General features: G+C 30.9%; 5 protein-coding genes across 8 annotated transcripts; 1 reads left to right on the forward strand and 4 right to left on the reverse strand.

The window, feature by feature from the left end:
- Positions 1–62: 62 nt before the first annotated feature.
- On the reverse strand, positions 63–4,668 carry LOC141530662 (uncharacterized). Its single transcript, XM_074247901.1, has 6 exons — positions 4,618–4,668; positions 4,443–4,532; positions 3,867–3,938; positions 3,672–3,734; positions 2,989–3,151; positions 63–2,283 (listed from the first exon to the last, which is right to left on the reverse strand). The coding sequence occupies exons 3-6, from the start codon at positions 3,935–3,937 to the stop codon at positions 337–339; spliced, it is 2,244 nt and encodes a 747-aa protein (XP_074104002.1). The 5' UTR covers position 3,938; positions 4,443–4,532; positions 4,618–4,668; the 3' UTR covers positions 63–336.
- Positions 4,425–6,554, reverse strand: LOC141530665 (peroxynitrite isomerase THAP4). Of its 2 annotated transcripts, none has more exons than XM_074247906.1 (3): positions 6,424–6,554; positions 5,013–5,395; positions 4,425–4,737 (listed from the first exon to the last, which is right to left on the reverse strand). In XM_074247906.1, the coding sequence occupies exons 2-3, from the start codon at positions 5,391–5,393 to the stop codon at positions 4,621–4,623; spliced, it is 498 nt and encodes a 165-aa protein (XP_074104007.1). In that variant the 5' UTR covers positions 5,394–5,395; positions 6,424–6,554; the 3' UTR covers positions 4,425–4,620. The 2 variants fall into 2 exon arrangements, with proteins under 2 accessions (XP_074104007.1, XP_074104006.1); XM_074247905.1 differs by lacking the exon at positions 6,424–6,554 and adding an exon at positions 5,716–6,087.
- On the forward strand, positions 6,148–10,560 carry Epp (Ecdysteroid phosphate phosphatase). The gene is made up of 5 exons (XM_074247903.1): positions 6,148–6,264; positions 6,478–6,614; positions 6,865–7,102; positions 7,635–8,312; positions 8,646–10,560. Exons 2-5 carry the CDS (start codon positions 6,508–6,510, stop codon positions 9,429–9,431), a joined length of 1,809 nt encoding a protein of 602 aa, XP_074104004.1. The 5' UTR covers positions 6,148–6,264; positions 6,478–6,507; the 3' UTR covers positions 9,432–10,560.
- Positions 10,561–11,009: 449 nt separating this feature from the next.
- Positions 11,010–14,327, reverse strand: LOC141530943 (uncharacterized). Of its 2 annotated transcripts, XM_074248341.1 has the most exons (4): positions 12,394–14,327; positions 11,634–12,217; positions 11,164–11,446; positions 11,010–11,093 (listed from the first exon to the last, which is right to left on the reverse strand). In XM_074248341.1, the coding sequence occupies exons 1-2, from the start codon at positions 12,632–12,634 to the stop codon at positions 11,745–11,747; spliced, it is 714 nt and encodes a 237-aa protein (XP_074104442.1). In that variant the 5' UTR covers positions 12,635–14,327; the 3' UTR covers positions 11,010–11,093; positions 11,164–11,446; positions 11,634–11,744. The 2 variants fall into 2 exon arrangements, with proteins under 2 accessions (XP_074104442.1, XP_074104441.1); XM_074248340.1 differs by having other exon boundaries at positions 11,164–12,217.
- A 222-nt stretch (positions 14,328–14,549) lies between these two features.
- Etfb (Electron transfer flavoprotein beta subunit) lies at positions 14,550–17,382 on the reverse strand. Of its 2 annotated transcripts, XM_074248337.1 has the most exons (6): positions 17,233–17,382; positions 16,713–16,793; positions 16,402–16,624; positions 16,232–16,306; positions 15,726–16,124; positions 14,550–15,229 (listed from the first exon to the last, which is right to left on the reverse strand). In XM_074248337.1, the coding sequence occupies exons 3-6, from the start codon at positions 16,402–16,404 to the stop codon at positions 14,918–14,920; spliced, it is 789 nt and encodes a 262-aa protein (XP_074104438.1). In that variant the 5' UTR covers positions 16,405–16,624; positions 16,713–16,793; positions 17,233–17,382; the 3' UTR covers positions 14,550–14,917. The 2 variants fall into 2 exon arrangements, with proteins under 2 accessions (XP_074104438.1, XP_074104439.1); XM_074248338.1 differs by having other exon boundaries at positions 16,232–16,793.
- Positions 17,383–17,485: the final 103 nt, after the last annotated feature.

Genomic DNA, 17,485 nt, shown 5'->3' on the forward strand with positions numbered 1-17,485 from the left:
AGCGGTCTGACCGGCTTCGCAGAGACCATACACCAAGTAAATAAATAAATAAATAATTAAAAAGTAAATACCACAATACATATAAAGCATACATTAAATTTACTGGTCGATGGTCGGCTTTGCATTTATATTAAAAGTACATACACCGATAGCGCATAAGTGGGACGGCTGATTGGCGCAGACTCATGTTTCAACTCCGCAAAAATCCATACCTACGGACGTCACTTAACTTCCTACGTACAATTACAATTATTAATTGCTCTAATATAATTTACATTCTAAAATTCACACTACAAAAAAAAAAAAATACTAATAAAAAACATATTTATTTTTTTTTTATTTAAAATCAAAGTCACTCTCCGTGTTGGAAGTATTTTTCTCCATCGTGCTTTCAGTGTCAGATTCAAGAATCGCCCTGATAGTGTCTTTGGTTTTTTTTGCGCGTCCATTAACTTCATCTTTGTTTTTCTTGCTAGAATTAACCGGAGATTCCTGATCAGAGGCTTTGCTGATCGAATCTTCCTGATAATTCGCATCTTCTTCTGCTCCAACAAGATCAACAACACCAACAGGATCAACAAGATCAACATCCACAGGATCAGCTTGGATCAATTCCTCTTGATTCAGCTGCTCCGGATACTGTGGCTGCTCCTGATCATATCCTTGATACTGCTCAGCCGGATACTCATAATTACTTTCGTAATTTTGGTCCATATACCCTTCAGGATACTGGTACTCCTGGTTGGTTTCTTCAGCGTACTGCTGGTCCTGGTACTCCGCATTCGGGTCATAAGGGTACTGATACTCTCCAGTACTCGGATCATACTGATATTCCTGATTTTCATACTCGTAAACTTGCTCCGTGTACTCTTTATTCTCCTCATAATTTTCCTCTGGATAATTCTGCTCACCGTCCGGATAACTTTGCTCACCAGCTGTGTAATTTTGGTCGTAAACATTCTCAGCTGCGACACTGTCATTACTCACTTCACCATCTGGATTTACAACTGGAATTTCATTAACCAAAGCAGTCTGCAATATGTCTCTGTCATTATTCACCACCTCGGTCTTTAATTCCGAATTATCATCATTTAAATTTAGATCATCAATCACTTTCACTTGTTTCTCCAAATTTTCAGAATTCCAGGGCTCTAATTCACGAGTCTCTTGTAAATTATCAAGCTCTTGCTCCTGGCCAACAAAAATTTCAGAAGTTGGTTCCTCTTTTTTATCAAAATCAATTGCTTCAATTATTTCAGCTTCAACTTCTTTATTTTGATCCTTGTTGCTCAATTGAGTGTTGAAATTACCATTAATTCCATCAGCAATTAACGGGGAAGCATCCTCCGGCACAGCTGACTGCACTTTAGGCTCAATAAGTGTCTCGTTCATTAATTCTGATTGATTGGTACAAAGTGATTTAATTTCTTGGACGGCATTGAGTCCAGTTGGTGAATTTTCATTACTTAGATCATCAAGCTGATCGGCAGTCTTAGCCGCAAGATCATCAGCAAGTGCCAAAATCTGGCCGACTTCCTTGTGCAGATGCCCTTTAGTTTTTTCCTCAGCTGGCAAGTGGTCAAACCCGTCGTCTGACAGTGTTACATTCAATAAATCACCGCTGGTGTTCTGTTCGTGGTCGACTTCCTCCAGACTGTGCTGATCGTTATTATTATCATGGAGACTGCGGATCTTATTAATATAACTCTCCAATTCTTTTTCGACGACGCTGCCAACAGTCTCGCGAAATTGCTCTTTAGAATTCTTGCCCAATAAATTGGGGAAGGACAACCTGGAGCTTCCCAGCGTCGTCAATCTCTCTGGGGCCGGGTACTTAAACGCCCCGGAATCCTTGCGCAAATCTCGACGCAGCTTGCTCAAGTCAGTTGCGTAATCCTCGTTCCATGTCTTCATTTCTGGGTTCCGTGCCAGAAACTTTGCTCCGTAGCTTCTTTGGTAGTTTACGGAGGGAATTATTCGCAAAAACGGCTCGCTGGAGTCCAAGTGAGTTCTTGAGGAGAATTGAAGCGGTGGTAGACCATTGTACGCTTTTTTGGGCGTACTTGCTGAGCTGTAGAAGTTTCCTGGGACGCTGCTAGTCACTCGAGGTCCATTGTATGCTTTTAGATTGTCTAAATGAGAGCTAGAGGCTACCTGGGTACTCGAGGCTCCTCTTAACATTAATCTGTCATCATTTTGGCTTATGATCCCGCTGTCACCTGTTAAACTCCCCGCTTGACGCCGGCTTGCTTGGGCGCGGAGGATTGACGCTTCATACTCTTTCTAAATAACATTTAAGGAATTTTAATTGATTTATTTAGTTGGCTATTGAATAAATATTTATATATTAATTTATATACAAAATTTCAGGAGTCACATTTAATAAATTATTTTCTTTTTTAAAATTATTTTTATCAAATAAATTATTTAACATAATTTATAATATTATTTTTTTACAAAATTTCGGTAACTTTTTAAGCTTCATTAAATATTGATAAGAACAAATTATAAAATTGATTTAATTTACCAATTAACTTTTACTATCAAAGGTAATATAATATAAATTTTATTATTAAATTTATAATAAATAATTATTTTAATTTTATAATTTATTTTTTTTAATATTTTATAAAGCTGAAAAATGATAAAAATTAATATTGTATATTATTATATAAACCAAAGAAATATTTTCAAAAAAAATTTAATAATAATAATAAATTTTAAGGAACACCTTAATGATTATAATGCAATCTTAATTTTTAAAAATATTATTGTCGCATAAATTTAAATTTCTTCTTTAGGTAAATTATAAATTTAAAAAAAATTTAGTTTTGAAAACTTTTTTAAAAAAACAATAAATAATAATTAAATGTTAAATTTTATCAAATTAATGACAATTAAATTTATTATTATTATTATTTATAGTTAAAAAAAAATAAATAAATAAATAAATTCATAAAAATAATTGAAAAAATAAATATTACTAACTCTAAGCGTATAAAGTCTGTCTGTTTTAGCGGTCATTAACGCCAAGCTGGTATCAACTTTATCCAGGGTACCCAGTAATTTATGATTCCTCAGATCTCTAACTCTCTGCTCCTCCAAAAATTCAATATACCGCATTCGCAACTTATTTATACAGGCTTCATGTCTGAAACAATATACAAACAACAATAATATACATAGATACAACACATGTATCGCTGCTGTCAGGACCGTGTACACATTTATACCCTAACTTATAAAACAAAGCTTAGTAGTTTAATGAAATCGATCAGAGTTAGGCATGCTAGAAATGACATTGAATCTTTGAGTAGGCCCGGTACCAGGCTTATGAGTACCGGCATCGATTCAACCAAGGGCCGTCTGCTCGGATTTATCACTCGCTGCTCAATGTGAAGATGATTTATTGTGTTTACATTATTATTATTACCATGCAACCCGAAATATTATTGCTCTGCACTATCGATCATGACATTCACTATACTAAACGAGGTCATTTTTTGACCGATATAAGCTTGTCGATATATGATCCACGCAATGATAAATAAAAAAATGACTGCCGGGCTTGCTGTTGATAATTAACCTTACAATAAATAAAAAAAAATTAAAAATAAATAAATAAATTTTAGATTTTTTAATTTAATAAAAAAAAAAAAAAATTTCTTCACCTAACACGTGATTCCTGCTCCATCAAATTAAATCTTTCTTCAAGTCGTATCCTTTCTTCCTCACTATAAAATAAATAAATTTTGTCAGAAGAAAATATTTAAAAATTTTTTTAATTAATTTAATTAAATTAATAATGATAAATAATAAAAATGAAATAATTAATTTAATTTAATTTAATTAATTTAAAAATTTACCTTTTACGTAATTTTTCTTGGAGTTCCAGCATCTTTTTGTAGTAATCGTGAAGAAAGAACGCAGGAGTCATGCTGCAGAAGACACAATTGAGTAGAACATTATCAATAGCATTGACAGTAATAAAATATTTATTTTAAAAAAAAAAAAAAAAAAAAAAAAAAAAAAATACTAGAAGAATACTTAAATAAAAGTCGACTGAATAAAATATAACAAATTAAGGGTTCCCGCTACCGCAAGCAACTGTCGCATTAGGGAATTGTCGGGTCTGCTGTAGGGGTGGTTCTGCTCGCTGTACAGGTGTTCCAGCCCCTACCTTACTCAGTGCCCCCCCACAGGTTAAACTCAGATACAACAGTTGTTATCTTTTACGACCGGCGCTGATAACAAATAATTATTTTTTTATTTTTTTATTCCAGTAATTGCACCACGCAATATAGCTTCCAGCTGGAACTTTGTAAAGTTCATAAAAGTCTGAGATTATTTCAAGACCGGGGTCTTCTATCGCAATGCCGACTGCGTAGGCCGTTGCATGCAGCCCGGAAATTAAGTTTTACAACTTTAATTTACACTTTTACCTTTTATTAACTTTACAAATAGTTATTTATAAATTGTTCAGACATCCTTTGCTCAAGATTGATTATTCATTTATTTTATCACCAATTAACCTAGAATTTAAATTAAAGATTTCATTTCTTGGCTTGATAATCGTTTAGAAATTATCGCTAATTTTATAATTTAATATTCACTGACTCTTTAATCTATTTTTATGTATGTTGCACGCAAGTGTTCTGTTAATTCTTGAGTGTTTGATGTTGTCATGTAGATTACTTGCTCCAAGCTATTTTCTTTTCCAATAAATTCTCTTTTTATCTGAAAAATTTAATTAAAAGATTTTTAATTACAATAAAAATTAATTTAACAGTTATTTGATAATTTTAATAATTTTTTTAACAAATAAACTATTGCAAAAAAAATTAAAAAAAAAAAATTGATGTGTAGAAATTTGTAATAAATTTCAATTTTTGGAAGAAATAAAAAATTGTAAAATTATAAAAAAATAAAAAATTGTAAAATAAATAATAAATTAATGTCAAAAAAAATTTATAAAGTCGAATAATTAAAATATTTAAATAAATTAAACCTACTCGAGTGACAGCTGGATCTTTAGCACCCTCAGTAACTCTACAGACCGAAGTACTGTCTAATTTAATATTCAATCCGTCAACAACACCTTCCTCGATAGTAGCCAGCCCAAAATTATGCGACAAAATCAATTTAATTTTATTGGTCCCCGGAATAATTTTCAAGAAGCCCACTTCTCTGTGCATTGGATTTTTATTCTCCGGATGCCAGCTCTGGGCCTCGTAATTCAGCATCGGCTGTCCTATCGACGTGAACTTTATTTCTTCAAGGTACCCGAAGGGTTTTATAATAGGAAATTTACCTTCTCCGGGTACCTTGGTCCTCCAGGTACCTTCCAGCCAAGACAACGACTTCAACGCGTTGTGCAGTGGAAATTGGTTCATATCTAAAATAAATAAAAAATATTTCAAATAAATTTATTGAAAAAATTAAATTAATTTTTTTTTTTAATTGTTGAAAAATTTTAATTGTCGGCTAACTTTAGTATCATAAATATCAAATGTAAATATTATGACATTAAAGTTAGCTGTCACTTCACCATTTTTTTAATTTATTTAACAATCAAATTTGTTCAAAAATTTATTTGTAAAAAATGCACATTTCTAATTTTTAAAAATTTCTTTATGTCAATTTTTTAAATAATTTATTTGTAACAAAAATGATCAAATACCTGCTAAATTAATTTTTATATAAATATTTACTTACTTATAATTTAATCTTACTGTTGATAGGATTAGTTCAGCTAGGCCTATTGATTAGATGAAGTGACAGCTGATTAAAGCTCTCCAGGTATAAAGCAAGTAAGTAGTTTCTTAATTTAATAAATTAATCTTTAATTAAAATTAATTTAATTTGTATAAAAATTTTAAAATAAAATAAAATAGGCACTAGAAAAATCAGCAACTTGCTACATAACAAACCGGAGTAAGTCAGAGGTTATTTATTTATTTATTAGACCGTTGTGGCGGTCCGACCGGCTCGGCCACGCCACTAGCGACCAGAAGTGCAATCAAAGCGCCAAAAGCGCCAACTCACGGAGCAAGCAAGCATCACACTAAAACCAACACAAACACATGCTGACACACTGACACACAGATACAAAAAAACAACTCCCGCCTTCCGCGGTACGACAGCTGTGGCAGCCATCTTAAGTATTATGATAGTTTTTTACGATGATTGTGATATTACCCGTTACTGTGCCTAACTTGTTGGTTAATGGAATCTAATTCTTAAACTACGCAACCTGTATTCTAAGTGAATAAAAATACTTAATTATTTAATTGCCGAGATCAACCTTTATTTATAGTGTAGTACCTTTTAACAGCTACACCGTAAATGAACTTGCTGCCATCTTCTGGCAGAGTTTCATTTAACCAGTGACATTTAACTCAGGACAAGACCTAGGATACTTACTCGTGAATTTTTTCTGCTGCCCTTCAATAAACACGTTTCTGCTTCTATTTCCAGAGTCTTTATTTGCCCGAGTGATGTGCAACTATGACGACACTACCTCCGCAAAAATGTCAAACGGCCACGAAAGCGTCCAGCAAACAGCTGACACCACTGGAAATTTTATTGAAACTTGGATTCTCCAAGCTCAGAGCGTAAGTACATATTTTACTTTATAAATACTTTCTGTTCCTGTTTTTACTATAATTGATTTTTCCGTGCTCTTGACATTAGCATGTGATAATGACGTTTCGATGCTGCGTGTAAACAAACAGCTGTTAAACTTGACCTGAATACTAAACTCAAATCCTATTACAAAGTTTATTTAATTATTATTATTATTATTATTATTAAGTACTCCGGGTAATTTTAATAATAAACTATTTTATTTCTTCTTTTATTCAGGGAAAAAGCTTTAACAGCTACAGGGCATCATGGAGCTGAATTGGCGACAAACTGGCTATTGAAACATGTCCAGGACCTTTATCTTGACGCTGATAACCCGAGGGAATTTATTTTGTACGCTTGTCCCACTGGGCAGCTTGCTGATAAACTTAATAAATTTTGGGAAGACAGCAAACAATTGGAATGGAATAAAGCTCATGATTACATGCCTCATATTACTTTACTCCGTTTTTTTAAGGTATTTATTGACAATTCTGAAATTAGCCGTCAGCTGTCAATTTTTAAAATTTTAATAACAAATTAATTACAATAAAAAAATTCTTTTAAAAATTTTCACTTGTCATTTTTATTAATTTTCACATGTGAAATTTTTTTCATTATAATTTTGATGTTAGAAAAATCTAAAAAATTGTTAAATGTCTTTTAAATTCATTATCATTTATTAATGACAAATTAGCAGATAATTTAGAATTTTTTTTTTATTTTATTTTAGAAAATAAATTAGCTCCAAAAAATTTTTTAAATTAAATTTTTTTATGAAAATTAATTTACCGAATATTTATCAATTTTTTTTAACAAATAAATCATGACATGTAGAAATTTTAAAAAATTGTAAATGCAATTTTTTTTAAATTTATTTGTTAAATAAAATTAAAAAATCCTCAATTTTAATGCTATAATTTTTTTTCTAAATTATTTTATTATAAAAATTCAAAAAATTATTAAATATCTTTCAATTTAATTTATAATAAACGTCAAAAAAATTTTAGGTACCTGACAAAAATTCAGAACAAGTATCAAAAGCTCTAGAAACATTACTTAACCCGAGCGACTGCATGGACCAAGTAGAACTGGAGCCATATGTGTCCCCAAACTTCATTGGCTTGTTCATAAATGAAAAACAAGCCAGCTTCTTCGAATCAGCTGTCAGTAAGTTCATCAAGAAACTGTCAAGCATAGGAATCACTGCAGAAGCTGACACAAAGTCTATGCATGTATCTCTGGCTTACGAGTTCTCGAGCCAACACTTCCAAGCCTTGCGCTCCATGATAGAGAAACTTACCCCGTCATCCAGTAACTGGGAGCTCAAACTCTACTCTCGCGACCCGCGATTCCGGGCCTGGCGAGTCCACAAAGTTGTTCAGCCCTTCACTCCCCGGGCAAATGACGAGCTTGAATTGGGACCAGGTGATTTTATTTATTTACAAGAAGACAGCTCGGCTGACGGCTGGGCCCAAGGGGTTTCCCACTCGACTGGCGCCTTAGGACACTTTCCAGTTGATTTTACCAAGCGTGCTGCTGTGACCAGCACCTGGACGCTGCATAAGACAGTTGTCGTGCCTGTTTACTCTGCTACAGCAGAAGTAGTAAGTCCTAGATGTAGAAAGCCTATTTTTTTAACTGATTCTGTGGATATTGTTGATGGTCTTCCTTCTGATACTGAACCAGTAAGTATTTTTTATTTTTAATTAAATATATTTAATTATTACTTGATTAGTAATAAATTTATTTTTATCATTTTTTAATTATTGACATTTTTTAAAAAACAAGCTCATCCTGATGTTGCACTCATCAAGAGCTTTCATTTGAGTACCCACATACATTTTTATATATTTTTCATATATAAATATATAAAAAATTGATGTGGGTACTCAAATGAAAGCTCTTGATGAGTGTAACATCAGGATGAGCTTATATCTTTAAAAATGTCAATAATTAAGGAAGTACAGTGCAATTTAACAAAAGTCATTATTTAATAAAGCAAAACAATTAATTCATAGGTCGAAGGTTCTCCAGCAATTTCTCTCAGACAAATTTACATCTGTCGTCACGGCGAACGCGTAGACTTTACATTCGGAGCATGGATTCCTTACTGCTTTGAAGCAGACGGCTGTTACATCCGCCGCGACTTGAACATGCCGGAAAAAATTCCTGTGAGAAATATCCAGGACTATCAGAACGACAGTCCACTGACCACTTTGGGAGAGCTGCAAGCTCACTTGACTGGCGAGGCGATGAAGTCCTCAAATGTAAAAATAGACGTGGCCTTTGTTTCACCATCTCTAAGATGCGTCCAAACTCTATCTCACATTCTGAAGGGACTAGGCTCGACTATCGAAATGAAAGTAGAGCCAGGCTTGATTGAATGGCTGGCTTGGTACCCCAACGGGTTGCCAGCCTGGATGACCGGCGAGGAGCTGACCCGGGCCGGGTTTAATATAGACAGAAATTATCAGCCGATTGTCAGCATTGGACAGCTTCCCGACAAGGAAAACGCCGCGCAGTACTACGAGAGAAGCTACGGGCTGGTTAAGAAAATTATCGAGGGAACTGTTGGGAATATTCTGATCGTAGCTCATGCAGCTTCGCTCGCAGCTTGTACAAGACAGCTTACTGGAGGAAGAGTTCCATCGGCCGCTGAAGTTACGAGGTTGGTCCAGCGAGTTCCTTATTTAGCTTGTCTCACTGCTTGCGAGGAGATCGATGGTTGGCAATTACATCCTCCTCCCTTCCCACCCATCACCCACACCAGCAATAATAGGTTTGATTGGAAGATACTCGTCTAGATAGTTTTGAATTTTAATATACAATTAATTATTAAATTAAATACCAAGTAGGGTGATTCAAAAAAAAAGAATATTTTTTTTTTCCTTTGGTACTCTGAAAAATAGGTTCCTAGACACCTCTAAGAAAGCCTCTCCAAGCATGAGTTCTTAATTGTAACGGGAAGGTCCTCCTTCTTACAGTTTTCTATTTTTTCTTATTATCAGATAGAAAAATTTATATCTCGCTTCCAACTACTTGAAAAAATATCTTGTTCCTTAGATTTTGTAGGAAATTGAATGCTCTACAAAAAAGGTCTCTTACGATTTTTTCGTAAACCCAACCGTTTAAAAGATATTAACGGTTAAAGTTTGATTATTTTTGGGAAAATTTTTTATTTCTTATGAATTTTATAACTCAATGAAAAAAATCATTATGAATGATGAAACTCATAGTTTTGTAGGAAATTTACTGCTCTATAAAAATGGTCTCTTATGATTTTTCGATCAAGTTGAGCGTTTACGAGATATTCATCGTCAAACATCAATGCATATCAATTTTTCTAGTTTTTGATCAATAATTCGAAAAATTTCAATTTATTCTGTGAGTTTCAAGGAAATTTAGACAAATTTGAGTTTCTATGAATAGAAATATGTTATGAACTATTTTTTTAATTAGTTTTTTTAGTCTTGGACATGTTTGATTACATTAAAACAAAAAATTAGTGCATTTTTTTAAATATATAATTCAATTTAGTGTGTTTCATATGTGTTTCACTTTTTTATCGAAGAATTTATTTATTTAATTATCAACTGCCATATAATTTTCAATATTTTCAACATAACGGTACACTTTTACTGTAAATAATTTCCTCTATTGCAGTTTGGGTAGTTTTTTCGATGTTCTTTGATAATTTGCAATAAGTATTGGAATTGCTCTTCATTTTTTGTCAAGCATTGATTATACTCACTAACTAATGCAACAGCTCGTTCTGCTGAATCATTAACAACTTTCAATTGGTTAAAGTATTCTTTATTTTCAATGTAACTGTCATTAGTAGGCCACGATTCAATATCTTTATCAAGGAAGTCATATGGTAAATCAAAGATTTTAAAGAGATTTAAAGACTTTTTAGAAACAAAGTCACTCAGACTTTTTGCGTTAATGAATTCAAATCGTTTTTATCAATTATAAATTTTTAGCTTTAGAATCTGTACCGTTACGAGTATTAACAGCTCCAACAATATTTTTTTACTTCCAATGAAACGGTATCGTCAAATAATGATAAAATGGCAAGTTCATCACTTAAATACCATAAATGCAAAATCATTTTTCACAAGTTGCTGAAGAAATCAATGAATTGATATTTTTGTACTCGAATAAATTTTTCAAAAACTGCAAGTCATGATTAGCAGCAGTTGTTGCAGAAGTTGATGAAAACCAAGCTTTTAAATACAGTGTAACTATAAATATACAAATTTGCCGAAGACCGTCCAATTCTTTATTAGAAAGTTTAAATTCATTTCTGAATAGAAACATTTTTAAACTATAAATTGCCTTCGCCATCCACCTAGCATGATGAATTGCACCAGGACGTTTGAAAAAATTTCTTCTTGAGGCATTTCTCCAAGGAAAATCAACGACAATTCCAACAATTCTTTATAGTCATCTCGGGGTTGTAGTAACTATCAAAAACAATTAAAAATTTGTCAGAAACAAGAAAATTTTTTTCTTAAAATCGCAGTTAAATCATACCTGTAAGGATTGTGCAATTAAACTAGATATTTCATTTTTTTATCCAAAATGATATCAGCAACAACAGTATCTTCAATTCCAGATTTATAATTAGTTTTATTTATTTCATCCCATGATTTTTTAAATCTTCCGAACATTGGTACGTTTGGCCCAGATGACACAGGCCAATATACTTCAAATGCACTTCTCAATATGATCTCAAAAATGTGGTGACGACATGGTAACCATATTAACTCTCTTCCCAAAGTCTTTTCAATTGCCTTACATGTACCGTTATGAATTCCTGTATAAAGAAAATAGATAACTATCGTTAAATTTAATATTTTCAACAAATTGTAGATTATATTTAAAATCCAAATGAGTAAATAATTCTCAATAATTTCAAAAGTGAAATTCAGTAAGCAATAAAAATTAAACTAGAACGTTAATAATTAAATATTTTTTAGATTAAATTATCATTGATAAGTTACCTGTATTAACTGCCGTCGTGTCAAAACACATCGCCTTAACATAATTAGTAATACCCCATTCACTCAATGTCGATAAAATGGCTGATGTTTGATTGTCTGCCGTCCCAGAATTCATTTTGGAACCCCAAGTAATTGTTCGGTACCAAATGCAGTTAAAATAACTGGTAGCCATTCCACAGATTTTGATCCAACAAGGTCATTCAGCATTTTTCCGTCCCAATGCACAACGTATTTATCGTGTGTCTTAAAGTTGTCATTAAGTCCTTTAGCAATGTCTTCTCTTTGAAGCATACGAGCTCGTTGAATTGAACTATAACTGAGCGTTGTATCTTCAATTTTAATACCTACTGCTAGTAAAACCGGAGCAATAATAAACATCGCATTTCTACTGCTGACATTAGCTCGGTCGAGTCCAAAAATGACTTCAGGAGTTAAGACATCAAGTTTTGCTCGTTTTGTCGGAATTGGAGGTTCATACTCTGAATCAGATCCAAAATTTGTAACTCCACTTAATGTATACGTAGAGAACGACTCTGATTTTTCACTTGGAACAATCGCATGACTGGTAGACGGTTGATCTAAGTCTGGAATAAGATCTGTTTTATAAATTAAACGAAGAAAATGTATAGAATTTATTCATTTTGATGACAAATAATTAAGAAAGGACTCCAAAAATTGTCTAGTCAAATGTCATCTAGTCATCTATGAAAAGTTACACTACTACCTGACTTTATAATAATTAAATATCTCAGATACTTACTACTCTCATCTATTCCCATCATAGTTGTGGTTAAGTTTGATACAGGTACATTATTAGAAAGAATCTCTTTATGGGTACCGAATTTTTGATCCAAATACAACTTTCTAATATTATCATCAAGCACTTTTAAGGATTTTTCGCTCACAATGTCGAATAATTGTTCAAGATCAGTCTGAAATTTCATTTCCTTTTGGTTTTGCGCTGAATTCTTTTTATCGAAATTTTTTGTAATTTTAACCATTGACTGTGATAGCGAAGAAATTTTTTGACTGCATTAGGAGCTCCACTAGTTGGAATCTGATTTTTTCTCCACAGTTCAATAACTTGGTCAACTGAATTTTTAGCACTTTGTTTGATTGAATACTTTAAAATTTTAAGTTGGTAGAAAAACACACGCATAACCTCTTTCACTTTTGGTAACTTACGTTCCGAAATTCTTTGTAGAGGTATTCCGATAAAACGTATTTCTTTATTCATTGTAGGTTAATTGATGATAAATAAATTTATGTGATGATTATAAGACTTATTTAAAATGAATTATTTTATTACGTATTCAAGATGATCAGTTTTAGGAACACTGAAAATACGGTATTAAATGGGTAGATACTGAAGATAGTTGAGAGTAAAAAACATAGATGGCGTTAGTTTCAGAAGACAAACAGAAGAAGAAATCGAATTCAAAACAAAAATCCCCTCGAACGAAAATTTTATGTATATTTTGTGAAAAACAATTTAAAAATACGCACTGAACAAATTTCATAATAATAAATGACAACGCGATTAAGATTTTAAATTATTAAAGATAAAATTTAAAAAAATATTATTAGAATAAAAACTTTCAAATGAATTTTTGAACAGAAAACATCTATAGGAGTTGCTTTTATAATAAAAACTCAAATTTGTCTAAATTTCCTTGAAACTCACAGAATAAATTGAAATTTTTCGAATTATTGATCAAAAACTAGAAAAATTGATATGCATTGATGTTTGACGATGAATATCTCGTAAACGCTCAACTTGATCGAAAAATCATAAGAGACCATTTTTATAGAGCAGTAAATTTCCTACAAAACTATGAGTTTCATCATTCATAATGATTTTTTTCATTGAGTTATAAAATTCATAAGAAATAAAAAATTTTCCCAAAAATAATCAAAGTTTAACCGTTAATATCTTTTAAACGGTTGGGTTTACGAAAAAATCGTAAGAGACCTTTTTTGTAGAGCATTCAATTTCCTACAAAATCTAAGGAACAAGATATTTTTTCAAGTAGTTGGAAGCGAGATATAAATTTTTCTATCTGATAATAAGAAAAAATAGAAAACTGTAAGAAGGAGGACCTTCCCGTTACAATTAAGAACTCATGCTTGGAGAGGCTTTCTTAGAGGTGTCTAGGAACCTATTTTTCAGAGTACCAAACGAAAAAAAAAATATTCTTTTTTTTTGAATCACCCTAATACCAAGTGCTAATTCTTATTACAGTTAAATTAATTGTAAAGACTGTCGTGATACAATGAATTTTAATATTATCGTGATTTTTAAATTTTAAATTATATTGAGAAAAAATTTATTTGAAAAAAAAATTAGCAATGTTGTAATAAAAAATTAATTTGTTTTTATTTTAAATAATTTTATTTTTTAGCTGAAAAATAAAATTATTTAAAATTTTGTTAAATATTTACAAGTGGGGTCAATCATTTTAATTTTCATTTTTTTGAACGAAAGTTCTATTTAATTTTATTGACATATTTTTTTTTTTTTTTTTTTTTATGTATTACCGAAATTTTAACAAATTAATTTTTTATTATAAAAATGCCTAATTTTTTTAAAAATAAATTTTTTATCTCACTATATAGTTGTTTAAATCTAAAACGTGCAATTACACTCCAATTTTTGTCTCTCAATGTCAATTAATTATAATATATATATATATATATATATATATATATATATATATATATATATATATATATATATATATATTAATTAATATTTAAATATTGAGATAACAAGTATTTTTAATTTTATTAATATCTAAATAGATTTAATTAAAACCTTAGTAAGACTAAAGACAGTACAAATATTAAAATCGGATTAATTTTGTCCGCCGGCTAAATTTATAAATTATTTTAGAAACCAGTTGTCAATTACCGCAATAGTTTTTAAATAAATATATATATTTAATTAATTAAATAATCAATCAATTAAATAAAACGGCAATTATTAATTATTATTAATTCTAACAGAAATATGTGATGATAAATGATTCCAGCCTGAGCTGTTTCGTTTAACCAAAGACTAGCGATAGATCCTTTTATATTATAAAGTTATTGTCATATATATGTATATTGTGCATGAATATCAATATAGAACAGTTTTATCAAAAATCACATTATAAATGTATTAAATTTTAATTAATGTACAAAATTTGTTGTACCATCCAATAAAAAAAAAATAAAATTTTAAAATCTACTAACTTTTATACTCAACAATTAATTAAGACATTTTAGAATTTAGTACTTAATTAAACATGACCAGCTTCCTTGAGCTTTCCAACGAGAGCGTCAACGTCGGGTAGAATGGAGCCAGCTTGTCGCACCGGCGGATCTTCAACAGATACTACTTCGATTCTGGCTGTTGTGTCTACCTGCAAATCTTTTGGAGTTACTTTTTTTATCGGCTTCTTCTTGGCCTTCATGATGTTTGGTAAAGTTGCGTAGCGAGGCTCATTCAGGCGCAAATCTGCGCTCAACACTGCTGGGGTTTTTACTTTTACAACTTCTAGACCTCCGTCGACTTCTCGGGTAATTGTAAGTTCACCTTGTCCATGCTCGATCTGTATTTAATGTTTGTCAGTATTTATTTAGATTGAATAATTTAAATAATATATATAATTTTTCATTTTATTCAAGAAAAATATTTTATTTAAATTTAGAGACGTCTAATTATTTAAAAAAATTTTTTAATTAATAAATTATAACAAGAAAAATTTTATTTTTAGTGGCACTAAAAAATTGTAAGTGCAATTTTTTAGACCTTAATTTATTTTTTAAAGAAAGTCCAAAAATTGTCAACTTTCTTCTAATTTCAATATCATTAAAATATTATACTGAAATTGAGAGACATCTGATAATTTTTAGAAAATTTTTTAATTAATAAATTATAATAAAAAAAATTTATTTTAAAAATTCAAACTTTAGAGACTTTAAAAAATTATAAGTGCAATTTTTTAAAAATAATTTTCTATATATGTAGAATTTTTTTGAAATAAATTAGTTATTGATGATAATTTTAATAATATATAAATAATAAATATTTTATAAAATTGTTACTTTGCTGCAAAATGTCCCAGCAGGCCAGTCCAAAATACCAGCAGTCATTTGAGCAGTCTGGTTGGAATCGTCATCAATGGCTTGCTTCCCAACGAAAACAATATTTGCCTTTTCTTCTTGAGCCAACTTGGCCAGAATTTTAGAAACATGGAGAGGCTGGAGAGTCTCGTACTCAGCTCCAGAGACTTCGACGTGGATTGCCCGGTCAGCGCCCATGGCCAGCGCAGTCCTCAGAGTCTCTTGGGCTTGAGCAGGCCCGCAGCTGACGGCAATAACTTCGTCCGCTAATTTTTTCTCCTTCATTCTCACAGCCTCCTCGATCGCTATCTCGTCGAATGGGTTCATGGAGTGCTTAACCCCTTCTGTTACTACGCCAGTCTTATCTGGCTTCACGCGAATCTAGTGCAGAAGATATTATTATGCTTTTAGTTCACATTTTGACTGAATATAATTATAAAATAATATTACAAATTATTTTTATTTTTTTTTTTTATATTACAGCTTACCTTTACTGCATAATCAATCACTCGCTTAACTCCAACGAGAACTCGAGACATTTTTTTGGCTTTTAAATTAGAACACTGAAATTATTAACAATCTGGTAGCTGATTGTCCCAGTTAAAGTAATCTTGATCAAGTATTTAGTTACTTAAATCTTCAATTAAGGAATCATTACCATCCAATACCAATGCAGGGTTCATAAGTCCAATATTTATCTTATTTTTTTCTAATTGTTGAAAGTGGTGAAAGTGGGAAAAAATTACAAATGTGGCGGTACTGTCAGCGCAGTCACGCCTCTGGCCGCCGACCTGCAACCAAAAACGCCTCAACACCACCAAGCGTCAAGAACTAGGAGTTGGGTGAATAATATAAAAATCACGCAGAAAAAACCACTACAGCTGTGGACGCGATCACAGATAATAAAAGCTCGTTAAAATAATAATTAATTATCTAAATATATTCTGTCGATTAATAAATAATAATAACCGTATCACTTTGGTCTAGTTGTTTTTTGGTATAGTGTATTCCCCTTCAATCCACACAAAATTACATTGTGGCTCCATCTAGCTGAAAATATATAATACTGAAGTTAGCAGTCAGCTGTCAATTTTTAATTTTATTTAACAACTAAATTTATTATAAAAAATTACATTTTTTATTTTTTTAAATTTCTAGATGTCAATTTTTTTTTCTTATTTTTTTTGCCATAATTTATTTGTTAAAAAAAATTCTAAAAATTATCAATTATCTGCTAAATTAATTTTTATATTTATGACATTAAATTTAGCCGTCACTCCACAATTTTAAAATTTTTTTTAACAAATAAATTATAGCATGTGAAACTTTTTAATAATTTAATTGTTATAAAATTTCAAAAAAATTTTTAATATCTGTCAACTTCAAAGTTATACAAGAATTTATCAGTTCAAATGATTTATAAAATTTTATAAAATTTGCATGAACAGATATTTTTAGAAATTTCGCAATAAATAAATTTAAAACTTACCAAAAAAATTGGCCAATACTCAGCGGAAGTCATTTTTCCCCTCTGTTTAAATATAAAAATTAATTTTTCATCAAAATCTTAAAAAGAAACTGTCAAAAGAAATATTATTGCTAAAAATTCAATGTCAAAAGTCCCGTCAGAAAAAAATTATTATTCTAATAAATTCACGATCATCAAAAACTGAATTTTAAATAATAAAAATAAATATTAATTACTGTATAATAATAACAAAACTCTGTATTGTTGTTTCTTG

Source organism: Cotesia typhae, unplaced genomic scaffold (assembly GCF_013202065.1).
Source record: "Cotesia typhae breed Kobodo isofemale line unplaced genomic scaffold, CoteBio_Ctyphae contig_5, whole genome shotgun sequence".
In the NCBI taxonomy this organism is placed as follows: domain Eukaryota; kingdom Metazoa; phylum Arthropoda; class Insecta; order Hymenoptera; family Braconidae; genus Cotesia; species Cotesia typhae.

Coding starts and splice junctions, on each gene's coding strand:
- LOC141530662 (XM_074247901.1), bottom strand. CDS start 3,937: ATGACTCCTGCGTTCTTTCTTCACGATTACTACAAAAAGATGCTGGAA. Junction 3,735..3,866: donor CAAGAAAAATTACGTAAAAG/GTAAATTTTTAA, acceptor TTTATTTTATAG/TGAGGAAGAAAGGATACGAC. Junction 2,284..2,988: donor ACAGACTTTATACGCTTAGA/GTTAGTAATATT, acceptor AATGTTATTTAG/AAAGAGTATGAAGCGTCAAT.
- LOC141530665 (XM_074247906.1), bottom strand. CDS start 5,393: ATGAACCAATTTCCACTGCACAACGCGTTGAAGTCGTTGTCTTGGCTG. Junction 4,738..5,012: donor AAGATCCAGCTGTCACTCGA/GTAGGTTTAATT, acceptor TAAATTTTTCAG/ATAAAAAGAGAATTTATTGG.
- Epp (XM_074247903.1), top strand. CDS start 6,508: ATGACGACACTACCTCCGCAAAAATGTCAAACGGCCACGAAAGCGTCC. Junction 7,103..7,634: donor CTTTACTCCGTTTTTTTAAG/GTATTTATTGAC, acceptor AAAAAATTTTAG/GTACCTGACAAAAATTCAGA. Junction 8,313..8,645: donor TTCCTTCTGATACTGAACCA/GTAAGTATTTTT, acceptor ATTAATTCATAG/GTCGAAGGTTCTCCAGCAAT.
- LOC141530943 (XM_074248341.1), bottom strand. CDS start 12,634: ATGGTTAAAATTACAAAAAATTTCGATAAAAAGAATTCAGCGCAAAAC. Junction 12,218..12,393: donor GATGGGAATAGATGAGAGTA/GTAAGTATCTGA, acceptor ATCTTATTCCAG/ACTTAGATCAACCGTCTACC.
- Etfb (XM_074248337.1), bottom strand. Junction 16,125..16,231: donor TGATTGATTATGCAGTAAAG/GTAAGCTGTAAT, acceptor CTTCTGCACTAG/ATTCGCGTGAAGCCAGATAA. Junction 15,230..15,725: donor CTGGGACATTTTGCAGCAAA/GTAACAATTTTA, acceptor CATTAAATACAG/ATCGAGCATGGACAAGGTGA.